The following is a 27,880-nucleotide window of genomic DNA, read 5'->3' on the forward strand; positions in this document are numbered from 1 at the left end:
GATGTCATCCTTCCAATTTTACATGTTGCTGGGTTTGTGGTTAGGCTGGCTTCCCACAGGGACTGGAGGACAGTGGCAACCAGTTGCAGGTGAGCCTCCCAGTCTCAGCCATAGATGACCATATCCTGTAAATAAACTGCAGCATATGAACCATGAGATCAGAGAACTTGGGTCATTGGAGCCACTGAAATGTCACTAGGGCACCATGGAGGCGAAAGGGCATAATCCTTAACAGATATAAACCAGAGAAGCAAAGGCAGTTTTCTCACATGATTCTGGTATGAGCCGGATCTGCTAGTATCCCTTGGTAAAATCCAATGTTCTACTATATTGTGTCTCACCCATCTGGATTAGTAGTTCATCCACCCGGGACGTAGGATGTGTGTTGAATTTGGAGATCGCATTAACTTTTCTAAAAATCTATACAGAAACTGGATCATGCCATCCAGTTTAGGGACCAGCACAACTGGGTGTCATCAGTCACTGTGGGATTCTTCAGTGACCTCTAGCTCCAAGCTGGTGCAGAGCTCCTGTTTCAGTGCATCCCACTTTTTTTGGGGAAGCGGTAGGGAGTTCTCCCAGGTGCATTGTCCCCGCTCTATCTGGACATGATGTTGAACAAAGTGAGTTCATCCTGGCTGGGGTGGAAACCCCATCAGGAAGGCATTTGTAAGGTTTCTCACTTGGACCCTTTACTCTGGATGGAAGTTTTCCCCTAATCTGTATTGAGTCAGGGTCCAGGAATGTGGACGTTTGGGGTCCCAGTTCTGGCTCAGATGGATAAGTGATAAACAAGCCCTTCTGGTCCTTCCAGGCCTTCAGGAGGTTACTTTGGTAGATCTGCATTGTCTTCCTCTTGTCTGATTTCATAATTGACAGGTGCCACTTGATGTAATACTTAATATGGACCTTAACACTTAGTAAACAGCTTGGACATTGTGCTAGAGAGCAGAAGTACCCAGGTTTAAATACACATCTATGCGTCTGTAACAAGGTCCTCCGCCCGCCCCTCTTCCTGGGGCCCTCTGCTGCCCCAATAAAGCACAGAGAGGCTTCTCTTTCTGCAGCACCCCTGGCTTTATTTACACAAGTTCTCCCACCACCAGTGATACTATTTACAGAGCTTGCAGGCCTGACAATCTCCTCTTATCCAGAGTCTGCCCTCAGCCTGGAGACTGACCTTCCCCTGGCCATCTCCCTGTCTTCTGGCTGCCAGTCAGCCTTTATAGCCCTTGAAGCCTCAGGCCCACAGGTGCAGCCAGTTCTAAAGGCCAGGCACCAGACTTCTCCCCAGCCCCAATCTATTTCCCTTGATTGGGGCTGGCTGAGCAGGGGCTAATTAGGTGCCTTGCACCAGCACCCTGCTACAGCGTCCCTTTGTTAACGGCTCACTATCGGCCAGTTGAGCACTTAAAGAGATTCTTTTTGGTGGAGGCTCCCAGAATGTCAAGCCTCTCCTAGAGCTTTAGTATGTACTGTACAACATTCTCTGTTCTAGGAGCCAGCTCGTCCCACATCTCATGGATAAAGTCTAAGATACCCCAGGTAATAGGGGGGAGGGATAGCTCAGTGGTTTGAGCAGTGGCCTGCTAAACCCAGGGTTGTGAGTTCAATCCTTGAGGGGGCCACTTAGGGTTCTGGGGCAAAATCAGTAGTCTCTCATATAAAAAGTGTTCAAACAGGAAAAAACTAGTAGATGACTGGAGTACCTCCCAACTGTCAAATAAAAAGGAGGGGGATCAGTTGATCCCAGTGTGTAGGGCATGCAGTAATAAAAACTTCTTTAAACAACCTTTTCAGGTCTGAACCATTTGACCAAACTATCGGTCTGCAGGCGATTGATGCACGTTTGTAGGGTCTTTATTTTTAATAGTTCACAAGCCTCCTTCAACAGATGGGACTCAAAATTAGTGCCTCGGATGGTTAGGATTTCTTTAGGCACACTGATGTGGGCAAAGACCATTAGCAGTTCTGCTGCAATAGTCTTTGCACTGGGGCAGTGCCATGGGACTGCTTCCAGATATCAGGTGGCATAATCAGGTCTGACCAGTATACATTTATAACCAGATGCACTCTTTTCTCAGGGTCTGAGCAGATCCATCCCGATTCTCTCAAATGGGGGTGGGACTAGAAGGGATTTGGTCACCCCTCTTTAGGCCCAATGAGCTGCCACTTGGGATATAAGCTACAGAAGTCTTTGACCTCTTGGTGAATTCCAGGCCAGCAGAAGCAGCCTAGAATCCTGGCCACATTCCCCAGTCTCATCAGTGCAAGTTCATGTGGCTGGTTCATGCTGCCTCCACTGCAGGCCACCTCAGCATGAGGAGAATGAGGAACTGCGATCAAATTTCATAAGTCAGTCGGTCTCTCTCCTGCTGGTATAGTCGCTCACGCAGGAGCTTAAATTGTGGGTACTGCTCTGCTCGATGTGGGTCTATTACCTCTCTGTTGTCCACTGACAGCTGGTCATAGGCCTGGCTGAAGGTCTCATCCTCCCTCTGATCTCTGGCCAAGTTGGTCCCTCTAGTTAGGATGCCCCAGTCCTCTTGGGGCAATGGCATCATTTTGTCACTATCTGGGGGAGCATCCTCTTGTCCAAACACCCCAACTCCACAGTGTAGCTCCTCACCTATACCTAACACCCAGGGACTGGATCTCCTGAATTAGCCTCTCTGGGCAATCCAGGGCTGAAGAGAAATACTCCCAATCTTGTCCTCACATAATGGAGTAGGTCTGCACTGAGGCCAGCCCTCCTAACAGAGGCCTCATGTGTTCCCCTACAGTCAACTGCATCCATGCATTAGGATAGGGTTTAACCTCTCCATGGACACCCAGTAAGAAAATAATTCCCCCGTCTCAGGATTCAGGATCAGGTGGTCCCAAAGCAGGGTCTGACCACACCCAGAATCTACCAGACTTGTCACCTCTGTCCTGATTATCCAGATAGGGACAGTTAGTTTAACCAGAGTTAGCTTACAGACTCATGGTCCCTTCTGGCTTTATAATATATGAATCTATGAACTCCCTTTTTCTGTTACAAAATTATGGCCTGAATCTGAAAAGCGTTTAACATCTAAAACTCCCAGTGGAGTCAGATATGCACTTCTATAACCACCATGAATGCTCACTCAACACCTCTCAGGATCGGGCTCTTAATGTGTTCAGTTAACTGAAAATTAAGATCATTCCCCCACACCCAAAACAATCCCTAAATTCACATATCCATATTTGATGTTTTGGGGCTCAGCCCATTAAAGAAAACTTCCTGAAAATTTAAAAGATTTTGTATCTATAGGTTTGGTTCAAGAATATCTAATTCCAGTGCCTCCACCCAGTACCATGAGATTCCTTCCTCCCCCCGCCCCATTTTTTGGTCCCTTCTCCGGATTAGTTTTTCATGGTTTGTGGTACATGCTATATATTATCTATATTACACAAGGCCTCAGAAATTGAACTGTTTCCCAGCAATGGTTTGTATTAGCAGTAACATTCTATATCTTCAGAACTTTGCCTCTTTACTCTCTGCTTTCATGTAGTTTTTCTTCCCCATCTTACTAGCATTGGGTTCCTGGAATACAATGCCTTTTTTGAGGGGTGTTTAAACTACAGAGACTTAACGAGCATAGCTCTGTTGGTATAACCCTGTAGTATAGACACACAGCCTACACCAATGATAGGGGATTTTCCATTGGTGTAGGAACACCACCTCCCCAACTAAATTTAGCTATGTAAACAGAAGCATTCTTCTGTCAACATAGCTGCTCCTACATTGGAGGCAGGTTGACATGGCTATGTCGAACAAGGGTGCGTTTTTTTCAGACCTCTGACCAATGTACCTATGCCAGCCTAACTTTTAAGTGTAGGCTAAGATCTGCATCCCTGGACCTTTCAAACGCTGACCTTTTTCTTTGTCTTGCAGATATTCTCTTCCTTTCTCACAGGCTCACTATGTAGCAATGTGTCCTTTGCTTTGGATTAAAGATTTCTCAAACAGCATAGCTTTTTGATTTCTCCAATAGCTTTTTCCTCCCTAATGCTGATCTCTATCCAGGTCTGGATTCATAGCTTTCTGACTAAACAACTAGCTTCTCTCTTCAGGTTTTATATACTGCTGCACGAAATAAACAAGTATCAGAGGGGTAGCCATGTTAGTCTGGATCTGTAAAAGCAGCAAAGAGTCCTGTGGCACCTTATAGACTAACAGACGTTTTGGAGCATGAGCTTTTGTGGGTGAATTCATATTCACCCACGAAAGCTCATGCTCCAAAACGTCTGTTAGTCTATAAGGTGCCACAGGACTCTTTGCTACTGAAACAAACAAGCACTCTCGTCTAGTCTTAACTTACAGCTGCACCTGTAAGAGTGAACTGCCTCTCTAGTCTGCTCGCAGAAAGTTTAAGGTGCCATGTACACTGTTTCCTGAACCATGCATCATGACAGAGTTGTTTAAACATGGTTTAGCAGGCCAGCATCACTATTTAATACCTCTTCAGGAAAATTTAATAAAAGTCTAGTCCAATTGGGCCTAAAGGAAAATAGTTCATGTTTTATAAAACACACCTTTTACATTAACTTTTAAAAGGCACTTCCAGAGTTGAGGCTGGGCCTTAAATTAGCAGTGTTTACTTTAGCACCATTATAATCAAGAGCCTGTCCGCATTTCCAAAATAAGCACCCATTTTTGGAATTTAAACTGGCCATTAAATTCTGTTCCAGGCTGAAATTTTATACACAGTGTTTCAGTCTGAACAAAGTTTCCAACTAAATGAATGTTTTTATATTTTAGGCAAGCAAAAAAGATACAAGGTTATGAAAAAGCATGTTGCAACTGATAAATGTGAGTATCTTGAGCCTTTTTTCTTTTGTAAGGAAATTGAGTCCTACCAAACATGGACTCTTGATTAGGGGTGTAGGACATTATATATCACAGATAGCTTTACCCAGCTTTAAAATCATTCCAATGTCATTAGTCTGCAGAAGTCCAAAGAGCAACAGTACTCAAACCCAGCATCACCAGATTAACTGCATTATCCTGTCTGAAATATCAATAATGCCTACACTGCTTAAATTCCAGCACACTGAGTTGAGAGACTACAGATGAGCCTTTGTACAGAACAGAAGTACTTACTGAAAAGAAATGGATAAAGAGAGGCACTACTCCTGTTCAGTCTCCCTCATGGATGTCCTGCCACCACCTCAAGCTCAGTATGTCAAAACCTGCACTCATCTTTCTTCAACTAAACCTCCCTCTATCCTCCATTATTTTAGCAACTCTATCAGCTTCCCTGTCCCTTGGCATCATCGACTCCTCTTCCTCTACATAAGTAGAGTCACTAAATGCTCTTGTTTTTCCCTCTAGCATAACCAGAAATGCACCTGTGCCTTTTCATTCCCACCACTGAAAAACTTCAGTTTACTGCCTCATGTCTTAGATTTTGGTTTCAGTTAAATAAAAAAGGATTGAAGAGCAAAAAATTAAAATTTTGCAAGGAAAAGGAAGCCAAACTGTCCAATCATTATGAAAATTAGGTTAAAGAAATTAATTTCAAGAAGTCAGTAGATATACAGGAGAGAACACACAGCAAGATGTTTTACCTACCTATTTTGTGTAAGTTTTGCTTCTTTTCATTTTCAAAATTATCTTTGTCCTCTTGATCCTCCTCATTCTCACTATCCAAATTAGTTTCCGTCTCTACAGCTCCAGACAGGACTAAGGCTGGCATATTTGGCTGCTCTGTAAGAGATCCAAAAAACTTTTGAGTCAGACAGGTAGTACAGAGGATACATGATATGCTAACCAATATCCACTAGCAGCTTCCTTGTTCAGTTTACAGGAACTTTGCTCTCAACTCCCCCCACACCCTTACATCCTACGTCAAAGGCTCTGATTCTGTACAGAGGACCCTTAAACCCAAGATTTATGGTTGCTCAGCACCGCACAGAAACAGGCCCTAAACATTTATTTTGGTCATTATAAATTGAAAGAAAAATTAAATGAACCATTGGCAAAGGGAGGAAAAGGACTACCTCTCTCTAAAGATCTTCCTGAAGAGAAAGCATGAGAAGGTTTCTGTCGAAGCAAAGTAAGGTGCACCACCTGGCCAGTGCGACGCAGCGCCTCCACCACTGCTTGATTGGAGCAATCCTGAACATTAATCCCATCAACCTAGTACAGAAACACCATCAGATTATAGACATCAGATTACAGTTGAGTTCTAACATTCGCAGAGATATGTAAACCAACAGTGCAACTCATCTCTCACAGTTATACTGATGGCCCTCACAGACTGTAATGATTGCAAAAGAAGAATTGCATTAATTCAGCTACTTCAAAATAATCAGATAAATGCCATCTTCAAAGTTTCTTCTTAATACAAAATAAAAACTTCTCCTTGATAGCAGGCATGGGCAAATACAAAACAGCAATTTACTAGATTTACAGAAATGTAAAATACATTTGCTTTTCAGCAGAGATACTGTGTGCAGACAGCAGCTTGCACAGTACTGTGCATGGAGCTTCCTGGATGAGTTTGAGAGATTAACAGTTTGTTCAGATCATAGCATAGTCAGATCTCTCTTTTCATGTTAAGAAATCTTTAGAGTTATTCCTACTTGTATTATGAATGCAAAGTTAGCCATTACATGTTAACATGGCCCTGACATTTATCCAGCAAGCTTTCACCTATAAATAAAAAGGATTTTTTTTTAAAAAAACATCTGCGTTACTAATATTTTGATGATGTCAACCTAATGTTAAATACTTATAGATGGGCATAAAGGACACAATTCTGCAAGATATCAAGCACCTTCAAATCCCACTAACTTTAACAGGAGCTGAAGATGCTCAGTACTTTAAATCAGGCCCTAAATCAAGATCCCTGCTCTAAGATGCTTCAATCCAAACATCTATCCTGTTTTACTATTTACGATTCTCTCTCATTTTTGGTAGTACACTAATAATCTAACCACTGCAAACCAGAGCTATTAGCTCAAATACTAATTCTTGTTGACAGTCATAAATTTGCCAGTGTTCCTCCCTTTTACAAACTGGATGTGCTTTAGTGTGAATGAAGAACAAGCTTTAGTAGAGTGTGTTTTAAAAATCCAGATATATGTAAAATAAACCTCTAGTTCCAAAACTGATCCAATGAAATATTTCACTTACAGCAACAATTTTGTCCTGGACTTGTATAAGGCCACTGTGATCTGCAGCACTGCCAGGTATTATATTTTTCACAAAGATCCCTGAAGAATCTGCTTTAAAAAAAACAAAACAAAAATGAATAACTTAAAGAAAATACTAATTTGGGCCTTTTGTTAAGCTCTAAATAAATGTGTGCTTAAGAACCATGCACCTCTGGAGGCCTGGGTCCACAAGTGAAATGAAGTTGCATCTCCTCCTAGTCACAAATGAACATTGAAATCACAACACTCACATAATTTAGTAGTCATGCATGATTCCAAATCTGCACTCAAGAGAAGAGCAGCAATGTAAGCACCCTTATACTGCCCTAGTTGATTTACCCTGCTCAGAAAAGTCCCTTTTTATGACAAGTCAGTTTCCATGCCTATACAAGCTTTGATCCACCAAATCACTTACATATGATAAATTTGACTTCAAGGGGAGTATTTATGCTTAGAAGTGAAGCATGTGCTTAAGTGCTTTGCTGGATCAAGGCCTCGCTCATCCTCTTACATTTAGTTTTAGCAATTCAATAATTTAAATCAGACAAATCCCTTGTGAAAAATCTCACACAAATGCACTTTCCTATTGTATAAATATATTTTGTAAGGGGATATGTAGAAATCACAAAAAGCTTTCCTTCTTTCTCATGTGTAGAGTTGTACAAAAGCACTCTGTGCACCCATAGTTACATACAGATATTTTGGTGTGCTCCCAGAGCTCAGACACTAGTGCAAAGTATGAAATAGCTGTCTGCTGAAAAATAATCACTTTGTGAAGATGGCACACACATTAAACACTGTTGAGATGCTTACAGTCCTGCACTGGCAGAGAGATGGACTGGATAGTCTAATAGGTCTTTAAATCTCAGACACTGAACTCATTAAAGAAATGAAAGTGCATGTTGAGCTATGTGGCATGTATCAAAGACTTCAGCAAAAACATAAGGCCAGTCTGGGCATTTGATAAACCTCTGCTCTAGTCTTTCATAATCAGCAGTTAGTGTATAACTCACCTACATCAGATGTTCCAGTATATCCAACAATTGTTATACCAAGACTTTGTCCATCTTTTTTTGTAAGCTCCACGTCATAGGTATCAAAAAGAGTTGTGTTAGCCTAGAAATAAAATAGTATAGAGTTTATAAAACTGAATGTCCACATTAAAGTAAAAAAAAGTTTGTTATATCACTAACATTTTAAACTACAGGCTAAGATTTGGAGACATGACCAGTGATTTTGGTAGACCAACTTCAGACACCTCAAAAGGGGGGGTCTCACTTCCAGAGGCTAGAAAATAAAGGTGTCAACTTGGGCACCCAAAATTACTAGTCACTTTGAAAATCTTGGCTATATAATATATACGATATCAGAAACAAGTATCTATAAAAACATAAAAGATATTCATGTACAGCCAAGGCGCCATGCTTGTCACAGTACCTAATGCCACACAGTAAGTGCTTTGGAAAGTCTCTATTGGTTAATTAGGAACAGAGAATTGCTTTAGGTACACGACATCATGACACCATGCCAGTGGAAGAGAGAAAATACTTGGCTCTCAGTCCCCGGGCTTTATCAAAAAAATATTTTTCTCTTAGACCCTATTAATGGAAAGTATTTTGATTCCTTACAATTATTAAAGAACCACACACTTGTTCTCTTTAGTGTAAAATGTGCTCATGAGCTCCTTCAGACAGAGATAGTTACACTCCTATGTTTGGAAAGTACCCAACATGCTGCAGGTGCTTCCAGAAAAAAACAACAATATGAACTTTTTGGTAATTATATCCAACAAATGCATATAGCACATTTTAAAATATGGAATTCAAGATAAAGCTAGGTGTGCAAGACACCATTTTATTTTATATCAATCATATGCATATCTACTTAATTACATTTAAGGGCAAGTTTGAAATGATTACTATCCTGATTTGAACTGGACTGGACTACACAGAGAAGTGGAAGCTTCAAAAGACTTGTTTAGAAGGTGAAGTGACAACAGGAAGTCAAAGCCACGTTAAAAATCACTTCCACTGAGCACAACTTAAATAATGGGAGCAGGGAGAAAATCTGGAGAATTTTTAAAAAAAGCTTTACAGCTTAAGGGGGGGAAAAAAAAAAAAAAAGAGAGAGAGATGAGACCATTCATCATAAGGGAAACTAGAACAGAGAAGAAAGGAATAGTACATAATTTGGCACCATCTTTTGGCTTCTGAATTATCTGTTCAATGTTTTCTTAGATAAATAGCTACAATCTAATAAGGTATTCAGACATGGTCTGATCCAAGGAGAAATTTACGGATAGGTCCCCTGAAGCTGGCCCTCACCATCCCCCATTTTGGATTTGCTCACTTGATCTTTGGTTGTGTTTCTCCCCACAGAGCCATTTTGACAGTCCAGGACCTTTCCTTCAAAGGCAACACCAGAAACCTTAGCACCAGAGGCACTTCACAGAATGACTGATGCTATTTTCTAGTTCTGCAAAAATATTCATCTATGGCACGTTACTGGAAGTGGAGTAGTATATGGACTTAACGGGTGGATTCTGGGAAATATAGACACACAATCCCAAACATAACAGCCCATTCCCGAGCTGTGGCTAAATTGGTGGGTTGTAGTTATGTGCCTTGCACATGACTAACTGTATGAGATTTTCTGTTTTCTTATGTGTGTATACACAGAGGAGTGTGGATTTAGAAACTGTGGTAGAGAACTGAGGTAGCTTAATGCAAAACTAGTGGTTTAATATACAACAAAGTAATTGGCAATTCAAGACATATTTCTGCTGATTTAAGCGGTAATCATAACGCTGGAAAAATCTTGCCATTTACAGATAGGTCCCCTGAAGCAGTAGATTCCGTGGTGCAAAGTGATTTTCGTGACCTGCCTTTAACAAGTACAATAAATGAAGCAGGAAAAACACATTCACATTAGCTACCGCTGTCAATTTCTGCAAAGACTAATCTACCAGCAAATTGACCAGATACTTCTTCAATCTAAATGCCTGGGCTCTGCCAACAAAGAACGCAATAGAATAGCAATATCTGAGTTTATTTCTAGATGTCTCAGAAACCTGAAGGACCCTGGAAAGGGGTGGGAAAAACAGTACAAAACACACACCAGAAAGGAGGACATTTTAGAAAGCTTGCAGCAATCCTGCATGCTCTAGCTGCTGCAGCTTGAGCTATGGCACACGTATACTGCTGAACAAGTCAATTTGCAAGGTCAGTCTCTAACACAGGAAAGGTGAAAATAATACATGCTAGGGGAGGAAAAGTTAAGGCTGTATACATAGTCTTCGAAAATGTGACAGAGCCAGCAAAGGGTCCCACGTGGCTATTCTTTATGAAATGCCTGTTTACAGAGCACTAAACATGTCCCTCTTTCAAGACACCAAGCTTAAAGTACTCAGGATGACATTTATTTAACCAATGTTTTCTTGGCTGCATCAGTATCTCCTGAAGGGGTGGAAAATTCGAGAGGGCAGGTGAGAAGACAGGAGGAAGTAGGAAAATCTCCATTCTCATCCACTTGGAGTGTAGGCTCTTTCCATTCCTCAATCCTCTGCTATTACTGCAACCTCACTTCAGAGGAGGAGAACTGAACAGGTTCCCCATTATAGCTCAACATCACCTATCTTCAGTGAGACAGGTCTCTCCAGAGAGATGTGAAGTATTCTCCCCCACCAGAAGCTAAGAGGTGCCTTTGGAGCAACCTGGTCCAGTGGGAAAGAGTGCAAACATAAAGTGTTTTAAAGAATAGCTCCTCTCAGATTCCAAGTTATAATCAAGAACAAGAGAAGAAAGAAAAGGCTACTCAGAAATTCCACACCTAAATCTAACTAGCGCATTAGTAGCAGATGACGTACAAGCACAGCTTTGTTGATGTTTCCAGACCTGTAGCATTTGTTGATTTTAATTACTCCAAACTGAAGAGGATGACTTCAAAAAAAACAAGCAACTTTGATATGACCAGGAGGAGATTTGCTAAAACAAGATTCAAATGTTTAAATACATTTCCCATCAAAGACAGTTGTGTAGACTAGGAAGATGTTACACTTATGTTTCATGAAGAGAAGTAGCTCACTGTGCTGAATAATTCTGTTCTGGTCATAGTGCATGCTGGATTTTAGGAAAGAAAAAGTCAGCATCATTTTTTAAATCCACTCAGATGAGCAAGAATGTAATACGCTAGGAAGGAGATCTAAATGTTCCATTTATCAATAATGTTTATGATCCTGTTAAATCAAATCACTCACTTTGTAATAAATTCTGCAACACTGAAACTGCCCTGGTCAGTCTGGCCCTGAGCTAACAGGTATTTATAGTATATGGTAGAAGACTACAGAAGGCTGAGCTGATGGCTAAAATAAGGATCATTTAATACTATGGTATCATATTTGGAAGCTCAAATGAACAAAATATGTTGCAGTCTGTCTGAAGCTCTTTAGCACTTGTGAAGGCCGTGCTCTCTCTTTCTGGCTGTAAGCCACAGAAGAACTTATTTGAAGAATGTTGAGAAAATGTCATCTACTTACACCCCTGTCCGGAGAGAAGGGCAATGCACCAACAGGCAGGCTCAGAGGGGTTGGTGGCGTCACAGTAATCTCACACGCTGGATCTCTGGCAACCACCATCCTAACAGAATTCCCACAGTTTCTCAGCACTTGGGCAACTTGTTCATTGATCATTCCTTGTACATTGGTTCCTCCAATCTGTAGGATGTGATCTCCTGTTCTAAGTCTCCCATCCTTCAAACATGGAACATAAAAAAAAAAAAATCAGAACTGGACCAAAATTGTACATTGCAGAACTGAAATTGAGTAGTATATTTTCATGGGGCAGCTAGTGCACAAAAATATCATAAAATTAATCATTGCTGCAAAATAAATAATGTAGGGCAATGCTAACACAATTAACCATTGCTTTTTCTACAGCAGTTAGCAGTTCTACAGCAAACTGTTTAAAAAAAAAAAGGAAACCCACAGAGACTGTTAGTACAATTCATCAGAAAAAGGTTAAATTTCATATTTACTGGAAAACAAATGCGGACACTGTTTTGTAATCCTGTAGTCGGAGATTCTCTCTGAGAACTATGCTATCAAATAGCAGAAGAGGATTTTAGGGATACAAAGCACAGCATTTTGATTTAGAGCTATTTGAAGAACCTGAACAGCTCAAATATTAAAAACTCAACCCTGCAGGTCTTACTCACTTGACTAGCCTTTACTCAAGCGAGTAATTCCACTGAATGTAATGGGACTACGCTCATAAGTAGAATTACTCATGTTTAAAAAAAAAAAATTGTTGGATCGAGACCCACGCTGTTATTTTTACTGTAAGAAAGAACCGTACTGAACATACATAGGGCCATAGCCTCAGATGGAGTAAATCTTCATATTTCTGTTGATTTAAGTACACTGATTTATACCAGCTGAGGACTTCGCCCATAATAACTAACATGCACGTTAATACTGGTGTTACTTCCAGGTGTTACTTCATCGAGCTTTAGCGTATACATGCTCCTTATTTCACATTTTTAACTGCATCTCACCTCTTGTTTAATTGAAACTGATATAGTAATATCTTAATTTACAGCTGTCACCGGAAGCCAAAATATTTTGTTCCTCACAGCAAAAGAGGTGTTTCACAGTAAGTGAAAAAGCATTCATTACTTCAGACAGTTTTATAGAGGAGGCTCTCAAGCAACAGCCGACTTTTTCCATTCCAGCTCTTCAAATATCCAGTTTTCGTTTCTGTTCTGAATTGGAACATGTCCTATAACCTGCCTCTTGCCTTATGTTGCATTTTAAAATACTAATGTGTCTTTTTTTTGCACATCTAAGGTTATGGGCAGCAGTTAGTAAATAGTCGTTGTGAGTTCTCATTGAAATCCCAATCCTGTTAAATGCTTCACTTGAGGATAGTTAGTACTGATCATAGAATCATAGACTTTAAGGTCAGAAGAGACCATTATGATAGTCTAGTCTGACCTCCCGCACAACACAGGCCACAGAATCTCACCCACCCACTCCTGTATCAAACCCCTAACCTATGTCTGAGCTACTGAAGTCCTCAAATTGTGGTTTAAAGACTTCAAGTGCAGAGAATCCATCAGCAAGTGACCCGTGCCCCACGCTGCAGACGAAGGCGAAAAACCCCCAGGGCCTCTGCCAAAGTGCCCTGGAGGAAAATTCCTTCCTGACCCCAAATATGGCGATCAGTTAAACCCTGAGCATCTGGGCAAGACTCATCAGCCAGACACCCAGGAAAGAATTCTGTGTAGTAACTCAGATCCCACCCAATCGGGCATATTTACTGCTAACAGTCAAAGACCAATTAATTGCCAAAATTAGGCTATCCCATCATACCATCCCCTCCATAAACTTATCAAGCTTAGTCTTGAAGCCAAATATGTCTTTTGCCCCCACTGATTAGGTCTTTAAAGACTAAGACCCCAAGGCTGTAATCTGATCCAGACAGGTGAATCCGTGCACGTGTGTAGGTATCACGGACTTCAGTGGGGCTCCGCACAGGCCCAAGCCTCTTCATATAAAAATAAATAATCTTTATAAATAACCCATGCACTGTATCTTTGAACACATACTCATGCAACTGGGTCAGCCTTGGGGAAATGATGCCCTGGGTGAACTTGTATTTTGGCACCCCTGGCCCCCACTGCCTCCCGAGTCCCCACCCCCTAGCCCCTGCTGCTTCCCCAAGCTCCCCCACCACCCTACATCAAGCCTGGGCCACCCTGCCTCTCCCCCCATTCCCCAAGCTCCCTTCCGCAGCTTTTGCATGCAAGTAAGTCATCTAGTCCAACCCCCTTTGAGCAGGGGGTTGGACTAGATGACCTCCTGAGGTCCCTTCCAACCCTGAGATTCTATGATTCTATGATAACTTTAGTGGGACAACCTGCATGATTAAGGATTAAACACATGAGAATGTGAGTTTGCAGAGTTGGCCCCTATAAAATTGTAACCAAATATACACATTCTATACATAATCTGCATGTCTGTTAAGAGTAGCTGCCCCAACACTGATGACTAACGGTTGAAATTTTATTGAATGCTAATTATAATGCTGGGCAAGCTTTTAATATTTCTATCTGTTCTGGAATGCAATAAAAGCCATGCCATGCCATGCCAGAGAAGTAATTTAGCTCAGTTCCAGTGTTGACTTTTTGTCAGCCATCAGACCTTTAACATGCATTTATTTCTACATACAATATATGTATTGGCATTCAGTCTTTGATGCTATCAGAGTCCTTTTGTTTACATATATTAGTTTATTTTAGGACTGTCAAAAGAAGTTATTGTACTTTAAAACCAAATAAGAAGTGACATAAAACAACAAGTCACCCGATCTGCTAATCCACCAGGAACAATAGTCCTTACAACGACACCATTTGATTTTCCTCCTACAATTCCAAAACCTAATCCTGAGCCGTCGTTAATCAGTTCAACTTCTTCAACATGGCCCCATTGAATCTGCAATTAACAGAAGAGGGAGATTTTAATTTTAATTAATAATCAATATTTCCTGCTTTCATTTCTGCCAGTTATTATTAATAATCGTATTCAGAGCAATTTCCCCACATATAACTGGAGCCATATTGAGTCTTGGTCGGTCAGTCAATGGGTTTTGCAAACATTTTGCTTTTTCACTTTCATAAGACACCATTCTGGACTACATAAAGGCAATTTTAGGATTTCTTACAATAGTAAAGACTAGCATTTTAATTTCTGGTAAGTCAAGTTTACTGCAACCCATAGGGAGAGAAATAGCGAGACGTCTGCATTAGCCTATTTTTGTTTAATATTTGACTAGTTTCCTACTTCTGTTATTTCACTTACATGCTGTATAGAGCTCTAGTACACTCTGTATGAATAGCACAACATAAATTTTGCCATACTGAATTGGAAGCATATCTCTAAGCTATTTTGCACTGCAACCTTGTGGTGTACAAGACAATCTGAGAACAACAACTCTCAGAAACAGCTGAACCTAGCCATTTTTTCTGTCATATTAGCACCTCACATAGAAACCAAAATGAGGCAAAGTAGGCAGGTTTAAGACTTCTGTGAATAAAGGATTTATTAGCATACTGGAAATCTTGGCCAAGATCAGTTAAAAATCATAAAGGAAGTTTGAAGACCCCCACAGAGAAATATTTCTATTTTATTTTGTTAGTCTGTTTGGTACAAACGCTTTAATGACAAAGCAGTTACAATTTAATTCTTTAAAATTTTCAGCGCAATAAACAATATTGATTATCCACTAAAACTTTCAAATTTCACTGGCTCTACAATAGTCATGAGGGAAATAATTATCCAGGCTCTTAAAAAGATCTCCAGCAAAGCTTCCAATATAACAAATTAAGATCCCAATATTGCAAATCCCATTCTCACGCATGTGTGGCCCTACTACATCATCGGGGCCTGTGAGATTACATAACCAAGTATATGATAAGCCCTCACACTGAAGAAAATTAGTGGGTTCACAACCAGTGGAGACTAGCAACATATGAAAGTTGATATGAAAAACTGGCAAACTAACCATGCAATCAAGATGTTCCCTTCATAGTGATGCATGTATTTAAATAAGACATTGCTTTGGGGAGTTAAGGTTTTAGTAGATCGTATTCTGATCAGTGGAGATTGCTGAAAGTAAAGTAAACACTGCCTACCCTCTTTTAAGTCATAATCAGAGTCCAATTGCTCAAGGTAAAATGGTTTGCACTGGGTGAACTTGTAAATTTCCCTACCCTGCCCCTCTCTAAGTAGGCTCCGCTACTGAGAATAGGTCAACCGACTAAAGTGTCAGCTCCAGGTCCCCCACAAAAAAATCCAATATCTACTTTACAACAACTTCAGGCAGCTTTGCAATGCAAACATTATATTTAGGGCATGATAACTTTAAAATGAAATACCTGCACTCTTAGACACAATTAAAAAGCACATACCATTAGCTGCTGTAAAACAAAAATAGTTAAAACTATAAAAATCTTTTCATGTGTTTAAAAAGCACTAACACCTTCCAAAAACTGATTTTTGACAGTGTCATTACTCACAGTCTCAGGCGGATGTGTGTCATTTGAGACAGCAGAGGTTCCGCTGTTTCTTTGGACTGACTCTCTAGCAACAACCAGATGTAAAGATCCTGTGGATTGTTGGAGCAGTGCAATAGCCTGCTGATGGGAAATGTTCTGATCCAATGGAGTGTGGTTAATGGCCAAAATGTGGTCATTTTCCTTTAATCTTTGATTCCTTGATAAAAAATTAAAAGATTCTTTTATTTTTAAAGAGATGTAACCGCATAACAGGATTGTGAAGATACATAAAAATGAGTGAATCTGCTTTCTTCTGGAAACAGAGGGACAATTTACTGCTAGCCTAAGATGGTATAACTCCTACGAAGTTAGTTCACACTATTGATGAATTTACATCTGTGATTAGAAAATCTTTAATCCTCTTCATAAAAATATTTATAAAATTATTCTTCCAGAGACCTAGACCAGATGCTTACTGGGACAGAATTTTGTAGGAACCACCATTATCCTATGTCACCTTCAGAAGATCTCATCTCAAAAGGAAAATGGGAAGCATTTAAGTGGAATTTAAAAATAAAACAAAACCAACAACATGGAGGTTTTTTTGGTAAATAAATTCCTTGAACTTTGCCCTAATGGGTGTGTCTGTTCAGAGATCAAGGGCATTTTATATCTCATGATCATGTCATGTCAGCAGCAGGCCAGCAGGCCCTGAAGTGTAATATTCCCCTTTGACATCCAAATGAACTCATCTTTCTCTACTTTTAAACAGCTTAGTACATTTTTCTAAAGTGTTCTTTAGTGTGCCCTCTGCATTTCAACCTCTCCGCACGATAGGGGGGTGGAAGAGTAATCTTGTGTCGGGACACTCCAGGATGAGTTCTTTTAGAAAGGACACCATCATTTTGAAGCCTAGTCACATTTTCTTTAAATGCATTAAAAGTAGTTCTAGGCACTACACTTGCCATCGGGGCACGTGCACTTGGGGGGGTCGGAGGGCAGCTCAAGTTTTGTAATTTTGCCATTTGTTTTTTTAAAAGGATGTCCTGTGTCTCTATGTTACGGACCCACACAAACCACAGAGGGACCTGCCTAAAGCCCTGACCCTTCAAGATCTGTGCAGGAATCCTCCAGCAGGATTGGGATCAAACTTTACATGGGAAACAGTAAAACTGACTATACACAGAGTATGCACAAAGTAAAGTGAATAGAGTTCCTTCTTCGCTAATCTCTTTCAGGGACACTAATAGCACGTTCAAAAATTCAAACAGGTGTATGATTTTTAAGTTCCTTGTGTCCCTTGAATTTTCATGGGGTGGGTTAGTTAATCATAGCGGCCATGCCAAGATTTTCCAAAGTGATTAGTGATTTTTGGCACCTCCATTTTTGGGTGGCCAACTTCAGTCACGTCAGAGGGCCTAACTTTCAGAAAGTGCTGAGCACATGTCCTCTGATAAAAAAGAAATCATGCCCCTTTAAGCTGGTCCCAAAAAGGTAGGCAGCCACAAATTAAGACACCCAAATTACTAGAGATACAAGGTGGGTGAGGTAATATCTTTTATTGGACCAACTTCTGTTGGTGAGAGAGACAAGCCTTCAAACTTAAACAGAATTCTTCTTTGGGTCTGAGAAACGTACTCAGGTCTGGTCTACACTACAGACCTGCATCAGTATAACTAGGTCGCCCAAGAGTGTGAAAAATCCACACCTCTGGGCAACATAGTTACACTAATATAACCCCCCCTTGTAGACAGCACCTCTCAGGGAGGTGAATTAACTATGCCGATGGGACTCCCATCAGTGTAAAGCTTCTTCACTAAAGTGCTACAGTAGCACAGCTGTGTTAATGCAGCATTTTAAGTATAGATGTTCCCGTGGAGCGTCACAGCTAAATGCAATGTGGATCACATTATTTAGCATAAGTAGTTAACATATATTTGGTTGGTGAAGTCGATATTTAAGTGTGTTAAGAAATATGTCCTGGACTTTCTCCTCAGAGCATATACTGTGGTATCTGAGTGACTGTCTGTAGATAACAGATTTCTTGGTGCATTTTGAGGTGGTTACTGAATCTGTGGTGATCAGTGAGTTTCTCGTATACAGTTGTCTGTAGTATTCCATTGTTGAAGCTGATTGTGGTGTCTGGGAAGTTGATTCTCTAGAACACTCCCACACTAGCGAGTAGAATGGATGTGTGGTGATTGTTGAAGTTGTGGTAGAAATCTGAGGGAGTTTAGATATTTTCATCCTCTGGACAGGCATATCATTGGTTTCGTAGTACATCTTTCCAGAAATAATTCTTCAAGGTGGCCAATGAAGAGATTGGTATATTGGAGCCATCCTAGTACCCATGACTGTACCCACGGTTTGACAACATGTTTGTTGTTGAATATTAAATTGTTACGTGTGAGGATGAATTTGGTGATGTGTTTGTGGTGGATATCTGAGGGTTGTCCATTATCTTGTAAATATTTGATGTAGGCAGCAATGCTGTCACTGTAAGGGATGTTGTTAATGTAGTGGAGTTTCTGGAGGAAGCTGGTTGTGTCCTGGAGGAAGCTGGCCCTTTGTATGGTGAGTGATTTGAGGATGGTTTCTATGAATCTCAATAGTCCTTCAGTAAGATGCTGTGGCCAGATAGGATGGGTCTGCCTAGATTCTCTTGTGTATGTATCTTGGGAAGCAGGCAGAAGGTCCCTGAGGGATGAGGTTGTAGAGTATCTCTTGAGGTTGTTTGGGGAAGGATTTCATGATATCCATAAATTCCTGGGTAAGTTGTGGTGTGGGATCTTCTTTGAGCTATTTATAGTAGGTAGTGACAGAGAGTTGTCGCTTGCCCTCGTTAACAGAGTCATCTTGGTTGAGGACTAGGATGGCACCCGCTTTGTCTACTGGTTTGATCACTATTTGGTAGTTGAATATCAGGGACTGTATAGCTGTCCTCTAGGTCAGTGGTTCTCAGCCGGGGGACTGCACCCCCTGTGGGTCCGCAAGCCCTTTCGGGGGGCCACAGAGCCCTGCCACTGAAACCCGATGCCCCAAACCCCAGCACCCCCTGTGGGGCTGAAGCAGGGAGCAGTGCAGGGCTGAAGCTGCAAGCCTCTGTGCTGAAGCTGTGAGCCCAGCCACCTCACGCGGGCTGAAGTGGGGAACGGCACCGGGGCTCGGCACACCCCCTGCACATGGAGCGGTACGGGGCTGAAGCCGTGAGCAGTAAGGGGCTGAAACCCCAAGCTCTCCACATCCCCCTGATGCCAGGAGAAACCTTGAGCCCATGGGCAGAGTTAAAGGGGCACAACGGTGTTGCCCCCCCAAACTGCAGTGCCTTATCCAGAGTGGGGTTGTCCTGGGGGCAGCTCCACACACACACCCCAACCTCCTCTTCTCCATCAACCGCTACCCTCTATCAGGAAGACCAAGCCAGGCAGTGAGGGGCAGCTGCTCCTCTGGCTGGTGGTGCCATGGAGTGGGCAGCCGTGGCATTCCCCTATCTGCTGCTGGTGCCTGGGGTTGCATCTGCTCCTCAGCTCCCAGCCTCCTTTGACTGCTCACCCAGCCAGCCAGAGCTGCCCAGGCATCTCCAGGCCCAGCAGAGCCCTCGGGGAGTAGCCACCGGCACACAGCACCAGACAGGTGGGTGGCCAGGGCTGGAGGTGGCACTCCCTCCCTGGATCCTGCTATGCAGAGCTGGCCCAAGCCCTGCCAGCCTTTTCTCCACCACCACCACCCCCGCCCTCCCACAGAAGTCAAACTATGCCCCAGGGTCCTCCCACCCGAGGGGGGCCTCAGAAAGAAAAAGGTTGAGAACTCCTGCTCTAGGTGATGGAGAGATTGTAGGGGATAAGATGTTTGGTAAGGATTTCATAGTCAATTTTTCACCCTCAGAAATCAACGTAATGATCAAGAGTGTGGTTTCGTCCACTATCGCTGACACATTCTGAGTTCATTTCCCAGACCAGAGAAGAGCTCTGTATAAGCTCAAAAGCTTGCCTCTCTCACCAAAAGAAGTTGGTCTAATAAAAGATATTACCTCACCCACCTTGTGTCTCTAATATCCTGGGACAACACATCTACAACAACACTGCATACCCAAAATTATTTTTCACTCCATGCATTTGATGAAGTCGGTTTGAGCCCACGAAAGCTTCTGCCCAAATAAATTTGTTAGTCTCTAAGGTGCCACAAGGACTCCTCGTTTTTTTCCAAAATTATTAATTTTTTTAAATCTTAGCCAGTGTTTTTCTTGCAAATTATTTTTTTAAACATGCAAAATCATAATTTTGCCACACTTCTGAAGGGGGATTTTTTAAAATAAGGTTAATAAAACACAAATATGCATATTCTTACCTGGCAGCTATGCTTCCTGGTTGGATTTCCTTGACAAAGATACCCGCTTCTCCCACCGTTTGATTTTTAAGGGCAATCACACTAAAACCAAGTCCTCCAACAGATGGTTTTTCTATATCTATGTATTCTATTTGTCTGCCCTAATAAAAAAAAAAGGTGTTAATTTTCAACACAGTAGAATGATCTTATTTAAAATTTGTGAGTACAAGGAGAACTAGTCTTTCCCCTTCTAAAATAAATAAATAAATAAAAATGCAGAATTTTGAACATGTTATTTCTATAAAACTCTCCTCTTTATTATTTTTCATATAACAGAATGCAGTATATACAGGCAGCCCCGGGTTCTGAACCCTCCGGAAATTTAAGAGCTATTTTCACATTTCATTCATAAAGAGATGAATTCCAAACTGGACAAAAAGTATGAACAAAATGCTGATTAATGCAATTTATTTAGAATTTCTGGAAATATTGCATAACTAACACAAATAACTTGTGTTTTGGCTGCTTTTTGCTTTAGAATGGGTTAGGTTTTAGCTCTGTATTCAAAGGCTATGATTTTTAAACACATATTTTTCCCTCCCCCTGTAATTTCACACTTGAGAATATCCAGGTTTTTTTCCGCAACTGTTCTGTTTTTCAGCTCCAGTACAGAGTTTCTGGGTTTGTTTACTGGTATAAAATACCCATGAAAAAATACTTTATTTTAAATAAAACAGATGTGATTAATGTTCAGTCTTTAGCTCAACCAGTAAAAGATTTAGCTATAATGGCACACTAATGAGAAAAGTTGTGCTTAAAACACTACAGTTACATTAAGGTAGTCAATTAGAAAGTTATTTAATATAGAAAGGAATGACTAACCAATTAACCCAACTGATGAAAATAACGCCCAGTTCTAAATGCATAGGGTAAGCCCAGCCCTACATGGCTGGATCCCTGTGCCTATACAACAATGGCTCTGCAAATATAGTGATATCACTAATATGCTACACCACCCATGTTCATGAAGTGAGTATCAGTCTGACTAGGTTTTAAAATCAAGTTGTATTAAAATTAAATTAAGGGGTATATAAAATGTTTTAAATCACTTTCACTGTTAATACCTGTGTGTAGTGGGATGGCTACCCCACTCCTGGAGAACAGGAGTTAAAAACAGCCAAGCTAGGCTGATTGGGGAAGCAGCCACAGCTGTGGCCAGCCCAATCAGGGCCCAGCTGACCCTGATAAAAGGGCTGAGGGCCAGGAGCTGTAAGACTGACACACACACACACACACACACACACACACACACACACACACACACACACTCAAGAGAAAGACATGGCTGCCTAGGAATTCAGGGTACAGGGAACAAAGCAGGGCTGGGGGAAGGCAAGAGGAGCTGGGGAGCCGCAGCCTAGTAAGTCTCCAGGCTGTGGGCCTTGCTAAAAAGGCTAAAACAGGTACTGGGGCTGCAAAGGCTGCAGCATGGAGTTAGGCAGAGGCAGCTGGTCTGACCCCCTTGCCAGTGATGAGTGGCCATTCCAGACTGCAGTCTGCCCCAGGGAAAAGGGGCTGGATGACGACTGGCAGTAGCCACAGCGGCAAAGTGGGTTTAGATGGTTGAGGGTTCCCCTGGGAGGGGAGACCCAGAGTGGGGGTACTGCAGAGGGCAGAACCCCAAGGTAAGGGACACCGGGGTCTGGAGGGACATGGGGGCATGAGGCAAGCAAGATATTGGCCAGCAGAGGGTGCGCTGAGTGCTGGACAAGCTAATTTTTTTTTTAATTCCCAAGATGACCAGCAGGAGGCGCCATGCTGGTGAGTCTTCACTTTGCCACACGCTCCCATTCAGCAAGTAAAATTCAAAACAATTTTTTTCAGGAAACGTCTATTTCCCATGAAATCTCGTCAATAGGTAAAATAATTATGGGTTTTTGCCAACTGAAATTTTTCTGTTTTGGGATATTGATTATAAGATTAAAAAAAGTCAAAAGCGAAATTTTCCATTCTTGTCAAATTTTTTCTACTGGGGGGAGAGGAATCCCAACCAACTCTACTCTCCTATTGATTTATAAGACACCACTCCCTCAGATACAGTACAGAAAGTTATGTATTGCAATGGATTGCCAAACAATGTATGCAAAAGAATCGATGCTTATTGAAAAATAAGTTTAAAACACACTGGCCATGACTGGACTTTACCTTTGCCATCCGTTGGATCGTCATATTGAATTCATCAGCTCCTAGTTTTGGATTGAATGGATCTACTCTGGGTCCAGATGAATTATGAGCCCTATACACGTTCCCATTAGTAACGGATCTGTCAGCATCAAATACTAGTAACCCTCTCTTCGTAAAATCAAAGTCCACTGACCGGTCTGAAGGCATGTAATTGAGCTGTTATAAAAACCAGATTTTCAGGTATAATATTTTGTACAAAACCAGCCATATAAACAATTTATCAGCATTTTAAATCAGAATATTAATACCTCGTACATACATCAGGATTGCCTAAACTATTTCACCAAGTGTGTGAAAGGACTAACAGGAACAGGCACATACTAAGGGACGACATCTAATTTGTGCACAAAATAAAAACAGGAGGAAAAGAAAGAGGCAGAAAGAATGCAGAATCAGCTGGAGACAGAAAAAGAAATGCAGCATGACAGAGGCAATAACCAAAATAGTGTTCCTTTGGTATTAAAAAAAAAAAAAAAAAAACACACCCACACAATCCCTCCATGTTTCAGCTATTTTTTTAAATGAAAAAAATATTTTCCGTTTTCTTCCCTTCCACTCTCTATATTTTATTACATCCCTCTTTCCTGTCTTTTCCTACTCTCCTGTTTTTCCCTCTCCTCCCCAGGAGCTAAACACATCTGGAAGAAATGAGTGTCAAAACAGCCTTCAGACTACAGATTACATTTTCTAATGCACCTGGGTCACTTAGGAACCTAAGACCAGGCATACACTTGGAAGGCTTTGCTAGTATGGCTATAGCCTAGTGTGGCCACAGCTTATATTGGCAAAACTGAGCCAAATAAACTATACTGGCTTATCTGCCAGTATAATTATCCTGGCAGAAGAGCCACTTGTGCTTTCTCCAGTTCACAGACCACACATTTACCATTGTCCCCCTGGTTGGGCCTGGTCCACAAGCAACAGATTGCACATGCTATAATTGCTAGGTGCTGGAATTCAATTTATAGCAACACCAGTCAACTAACAAATGCAGAAGCTTTTCCCTGGGAATTACAAATGTTGACATGCCAAGCAGGAGAAAGAGTTTTCTCGCTCAGGAGTATGTTAAAAAGGAACCTGAACAAAATCAACTTTTTGAATAACGATTCTGAATAGTCCAGGTACATTTGTTATGCACTTGTCCCTTCCAACCCTGATATTCTATGTGGCCTCAGGAGGTCATCTAGTCCAACCCCCTGCTCAAAGCAGGACCAATTCCCAACTAAATCATCCCAGCCAGGGCTTTGTCAAGCCTGACCTTAAAAACCTCTAAGGAAGGAGATTCCACCACCTCCCTAGGTAACCCATTCCAGTGCTTCACCACCCTCCTAGTGAAAAAGTTTTTCCTAATATCCAACCTAAACCTCCCCGACTGCAACTTGAGACCATTACTCTTTGTTCTGTCATCAGGTACCACTGAGAACAGTCTAGATCCATCCTCTTTGGAACCCCCTTTCAGGTAGTTGAAAGCAGCTATCAAATCCCCCCTCATTCTTCTCTTCTGCAGACTGAACTCTCTCAGTTCCCTCAGCCTCTCCTCATAAGTCATGTGCTCCAGCCCCCTAATCATTTTGTTGCCCTCCGCTGGACTCTTTCCACTTTTTCCACATCCTTCTTGTAGCATGGGGCCCAAAACTGGACACAGTACTCCAGATAAGGCCTCACCAATGTCGAATAGAGGGGAATGATCACGTCCCTCGATCTGCTGGCAATGTCCCTACTTATACAGCCCAAAATGCCGTTAGCCTTCTTGGCAACAAGGGCACACTGTTGACTCATATCCAACTTCTCGTCCACTGTAACCCCTAGGTCCTTTTCTGCAGAACTGCTTCCTAGCCATTTGGTCCCTAGTCTGTAACAGTGAATGGGATTCTTCCGTCCTAAGTGCAGGCTTCTGCATTTGTCCTTGTTGAACCTCATCAGGTTTCTTTTGGCCAAATCCTCTAATTTGTCTAGGTCCTTCTGTATCCTATCCCTACCCTCCAGCATATCTACCACTCCTCCCAGTTTAGTGTCATTTGCAAACTTGCTGAGAATGCAGTCCACGCCATCCTCCAGATCATTAATGAAGATATTGAACAAAACCGGCCCAGGACCAACCCTTGGGGCATTCTGCTTGAAACCAGCTGCCAACTAGACATGGAGCCGCTGATAACTACCCGTTAAGCCCGACGATCTAGCCAGCTTTCTATCCACCTTATAGTCCATTCATCCAGCCCATACGTCTTTAAGTTGCTGGCAAGAATACTGTGGAAGACCATATCAAAAGCTTTGCTAAAGTCAAGGAATAACATCCACTGCTTTCCCCTCATCCACAGACTCAGTCATCTCCTCATAGAAGGCAATTAGGTTAGTCAGGCAAATTCTGCTCCTAGATGTATTTGCATGTACATGTAAAATTGTCTTCTACAGCCATGTGGATAATGACAGGACACCTGCAGAGATCACTGGCACTCAGGGCATGCAGAATTAATTCCTGATTTTAAGTTTGTGTGCCTGGCTCAACTAGCCCTATGACTTGAACTGGGTGTACAGGAGAGCATGCCACAGGCACTCAGATCCTACAGTTATGGGACCCATAGCCCAGTTAAATACCAATGTGGTAGAAAACAGTTAGAACATTCAGTCACTCGAGTCACAGTTTATAAAGCCAAATGGCAGCATCCCCAGTGATACAATGCCTACATGCCATATTTTAAATTCCTAAATAAATATAGCCAAAAAATGTAACTTTCAACTTACTTGCTCCTTCAGTTGCTTGATGGACTGCTGAAGGGTCAGTATCTGATTAAACAAAGGGCTTCTGAGTGTGTTACATAAAACAGTCAGGTTTTCATTCTGTGAAGTCTCCCCTCTCTCTTGCAGTTTCATTTGCAGACGATCAAGAATTTGTAGCACCTGCTGCTTATCTGATATACCCCAAAATAATACAGATTAGAAATCTGGCTCATAAATTCTCTCACTACTCAACAAAGATAATTATTCTTAAAATATCTACCTGCTGCAGGATTTTCAGGCATGGTGAATTGATCTCTTTGGAATCAGTCAGAATAACCTAGATGAAGTTAAAAAAAAAAATCAACTAAGAAACCAAGTTTAAACTAAGTTATACCTCCCAGCAGATTGCTTAAGAGACCGAGTCAACTCAAAAAAAAAATTATGTTACTGTATCATTGCTATAAGTAACATGTAAGATTACTATAATCACTATTAGAGGAAAAACTATTTTTTCATTGTGTTTACTTCACTTACAGTATTGTTACAATCAATGCAGTCAGTTTCACTGCTACTTATAGTCACCAAGTTTCCCTTTTGTTGTTTGTTTGGGCCTTTCACACAGCAACAAGGGAAAAATGAATTTTTAAACATAGAAAATTGCAACTGTAAAAGACATAGAAATGGCCGGAGAGACTGAAAGACAGGTATGTTACAGCACACTATTTTAAACTTGTTTTTAATTGACTACATCTTAAGCTGATATCCTTTCAAAATACACAATTATTTAAAAACTACTTTTCCACTGTTGTTTTAATTATTGAGATACTGGCAGACTCCTCACAGCTATGGGTCAGTCCTACAATCTGATCATGTGGGTGGGACCTTACACCTGTGCGAAGCCCCTCCAAAATCAGTGGTGCTCCACCCATACAAAATATATTGCAGAATCAGGGCCTAAAATTGGTCTAGTTCAGGGGTTCTCACACTTTTGTACTGGTGACCCCTTTCACATACCAAGCCTCTGAGTGTGACCCATAAAAAAAACACTTTTTTATATATTTAACACCATTATAAATGCTGGAGGCAAAGCGAGGTTTGAGGTGGAGGCTGACAGCTTGCGACCCCCCATGTAATAACCTCACAATCCCCTGAAGGGTCCCGACTCCCAGTTTGAGAACCCCTGGTCTAGTTGATAAGGCATTGGGCTTGATAAGGAAATCTGAGTTCTATTCCCAGCTCTGCACCACGAACCTGCTGCATGAACTTGAGCAAGTCAGGTCACCTCCGTTTCCCATCCTGTCCTCTGTCTTAGTTATTTAAATAAGCCCCTTGGGGAGGGACCATCTCTTACTATGTGTATGTTCAGTGCCTAACACAATGAGACCCCAATTTTGGTTGAGGCCTCTAGGTAGTACTGTTAGAATAAATATTAGCATTTGCAATTTGTTTTGTGAGACGATCAGGTCCTTATGTGCATATCATCACCTCGCATTTATATATATAGGGTCTGGCATGCTGAGGGCCATCAAAGCAGTTTACCAACTTAAACAGATAGACAGTATACGCCTGACTTTCCAAAACCCTATTATCCAAACCTCTGCAGTATCTGAATCCCCATGGGGGACAAGGAAGGGATATGGCTAATGCAGAGGTTCGGATAATAGAGCAGAGACTCCTGGATGCAGGGGAGGCCACCCTGCTACTGAATGTCTCCTGCGAGAGCATAGAGAGCCTTGTGCAGCCCCGCTGTCACAAGAGTGAACGAGCAAGGCTGTGACATAAGGTTGCTAACTTTCTAATTGCATAAAACCAAACGCCCTTGCACCACCCCTTCCCCAAGGCCCCACTCCTGCCTCAGTACTTCTGAGGCCCCACCCACCTCTCACTCCAGCCTCCTACCTCTGTCGCTCGCTCTCCCCAACCCTCACTCACTGGGCTAGGGCAGGGGTTAGGGTGTAGGAGGGGGTGCCAGCTGGGGGTGTGGGCTCCAGGGTGGGGCCAGAAATGAGGGATTCAGAGTATGGAAGGGGGCTCCAGGCTGGGGCAGAGGATTGGGATGCAGGAGGGGGTGAGAGCTCCGGCTGCAGGCTCTGGGGTGGGGCTGGGGATGAGGGGTGCTGGAGAGGGCTCAGGGCTAGGGCAGAGGGGTGGGATGCAGGAGGGAGTTTGGGTGCAGAGGGGGCTATGGGATGGGCCGGAGGTTGGGATACGGGAAGGGGTGCGGGCTCCAGGAGGGAGTTAAGGTGCAGGAGGGGGCTCAGGCAGGGGGTTGGGGTGTGGAAAGGCGTGAGGGGTCTGGGAGGGAGTTAGGGTGCAGGAGGGAGTTCCGAGCTGGGGCTGGTGGTTCAGGCTCCAG

General features: G+C 42.1%; 1 protein-coding gene across 10 annotated transcripts in view; it reads right to left on the reverse strand.

Annotated features, from left to right (window-relative positions):
- The window catches only part of PATJ (PATJ crumbs cell polarity complex component), a 207,016-nt gene that overhangs the window by 174,204 nt on the left and 4,932 nt on the right, over positions 1–27,880 (reverse strand). For 8 of the 10 annotated variants that reach the window (XM_039485476.1, XM_039485477.1, XM_039485473.1 and 5 more), the window contains exons 2-12: positions 25,805–25,861; positions 25,549–25,715; positions 22,768–22,962; positions 20,584–20,723; positions 16,258–16,453; positions 14,546–14,674; positions 11,720–11,932; positions 8,199–8,301; positions 7,166–7,257; positions 6,028–6,166; positions 5,600–5,734 (exon numbers count right to left, since the gene is read on the reverse strand). In XM_039485476.1, coding sequence (XP_039341410.1) covers positions 5,600–5,734; positions 6,028–6,166; positions 7,166–7,257; positions 8,199–8,301; positions 11,720–11,932; positions 14,546–14,674; positions 16,258–16,453; positions 20,584–20,723; positions 22,768–22,962; positions 25,549–25,715; positions 25,805–25,826 — 1,531 coding nt within the window. In that variant the 5' untranslated portion in view covers positions 25,827–25,861. The remainder of the gene's footprint in view (positions 1–5,599; positions 5,735–6,027; positions 6,167–7,165; positions 7,258–8,198; positions 8,302–11,719; positions 11,933–14,545; positions 14,675–16,257; positions 16,454–20,583; positions 20,724–22,767; positions 22,963–25,548; positions 25,716–25,804; positions 25,862–27,880) is intronic. The other 2 variants (XM_039485484.1, XM_039485474.1) reach the window with 1 other exon arrangement.

The sequence above is a fragment of the Mauremys reevesii genome, linkage group 8 (genome assembly GCF_016161935.1).
Source record: "Mauremys reevesii isolate NIE-2019 linkage group 8, ASM1616193v1, whole genome shotgun sequence".
Classification (NCBI taxonomy): Eukaryota; Metazoa; Chordata; order Testudines; family Geoemydidae; genus Mauremys; species Mauremys reevesii.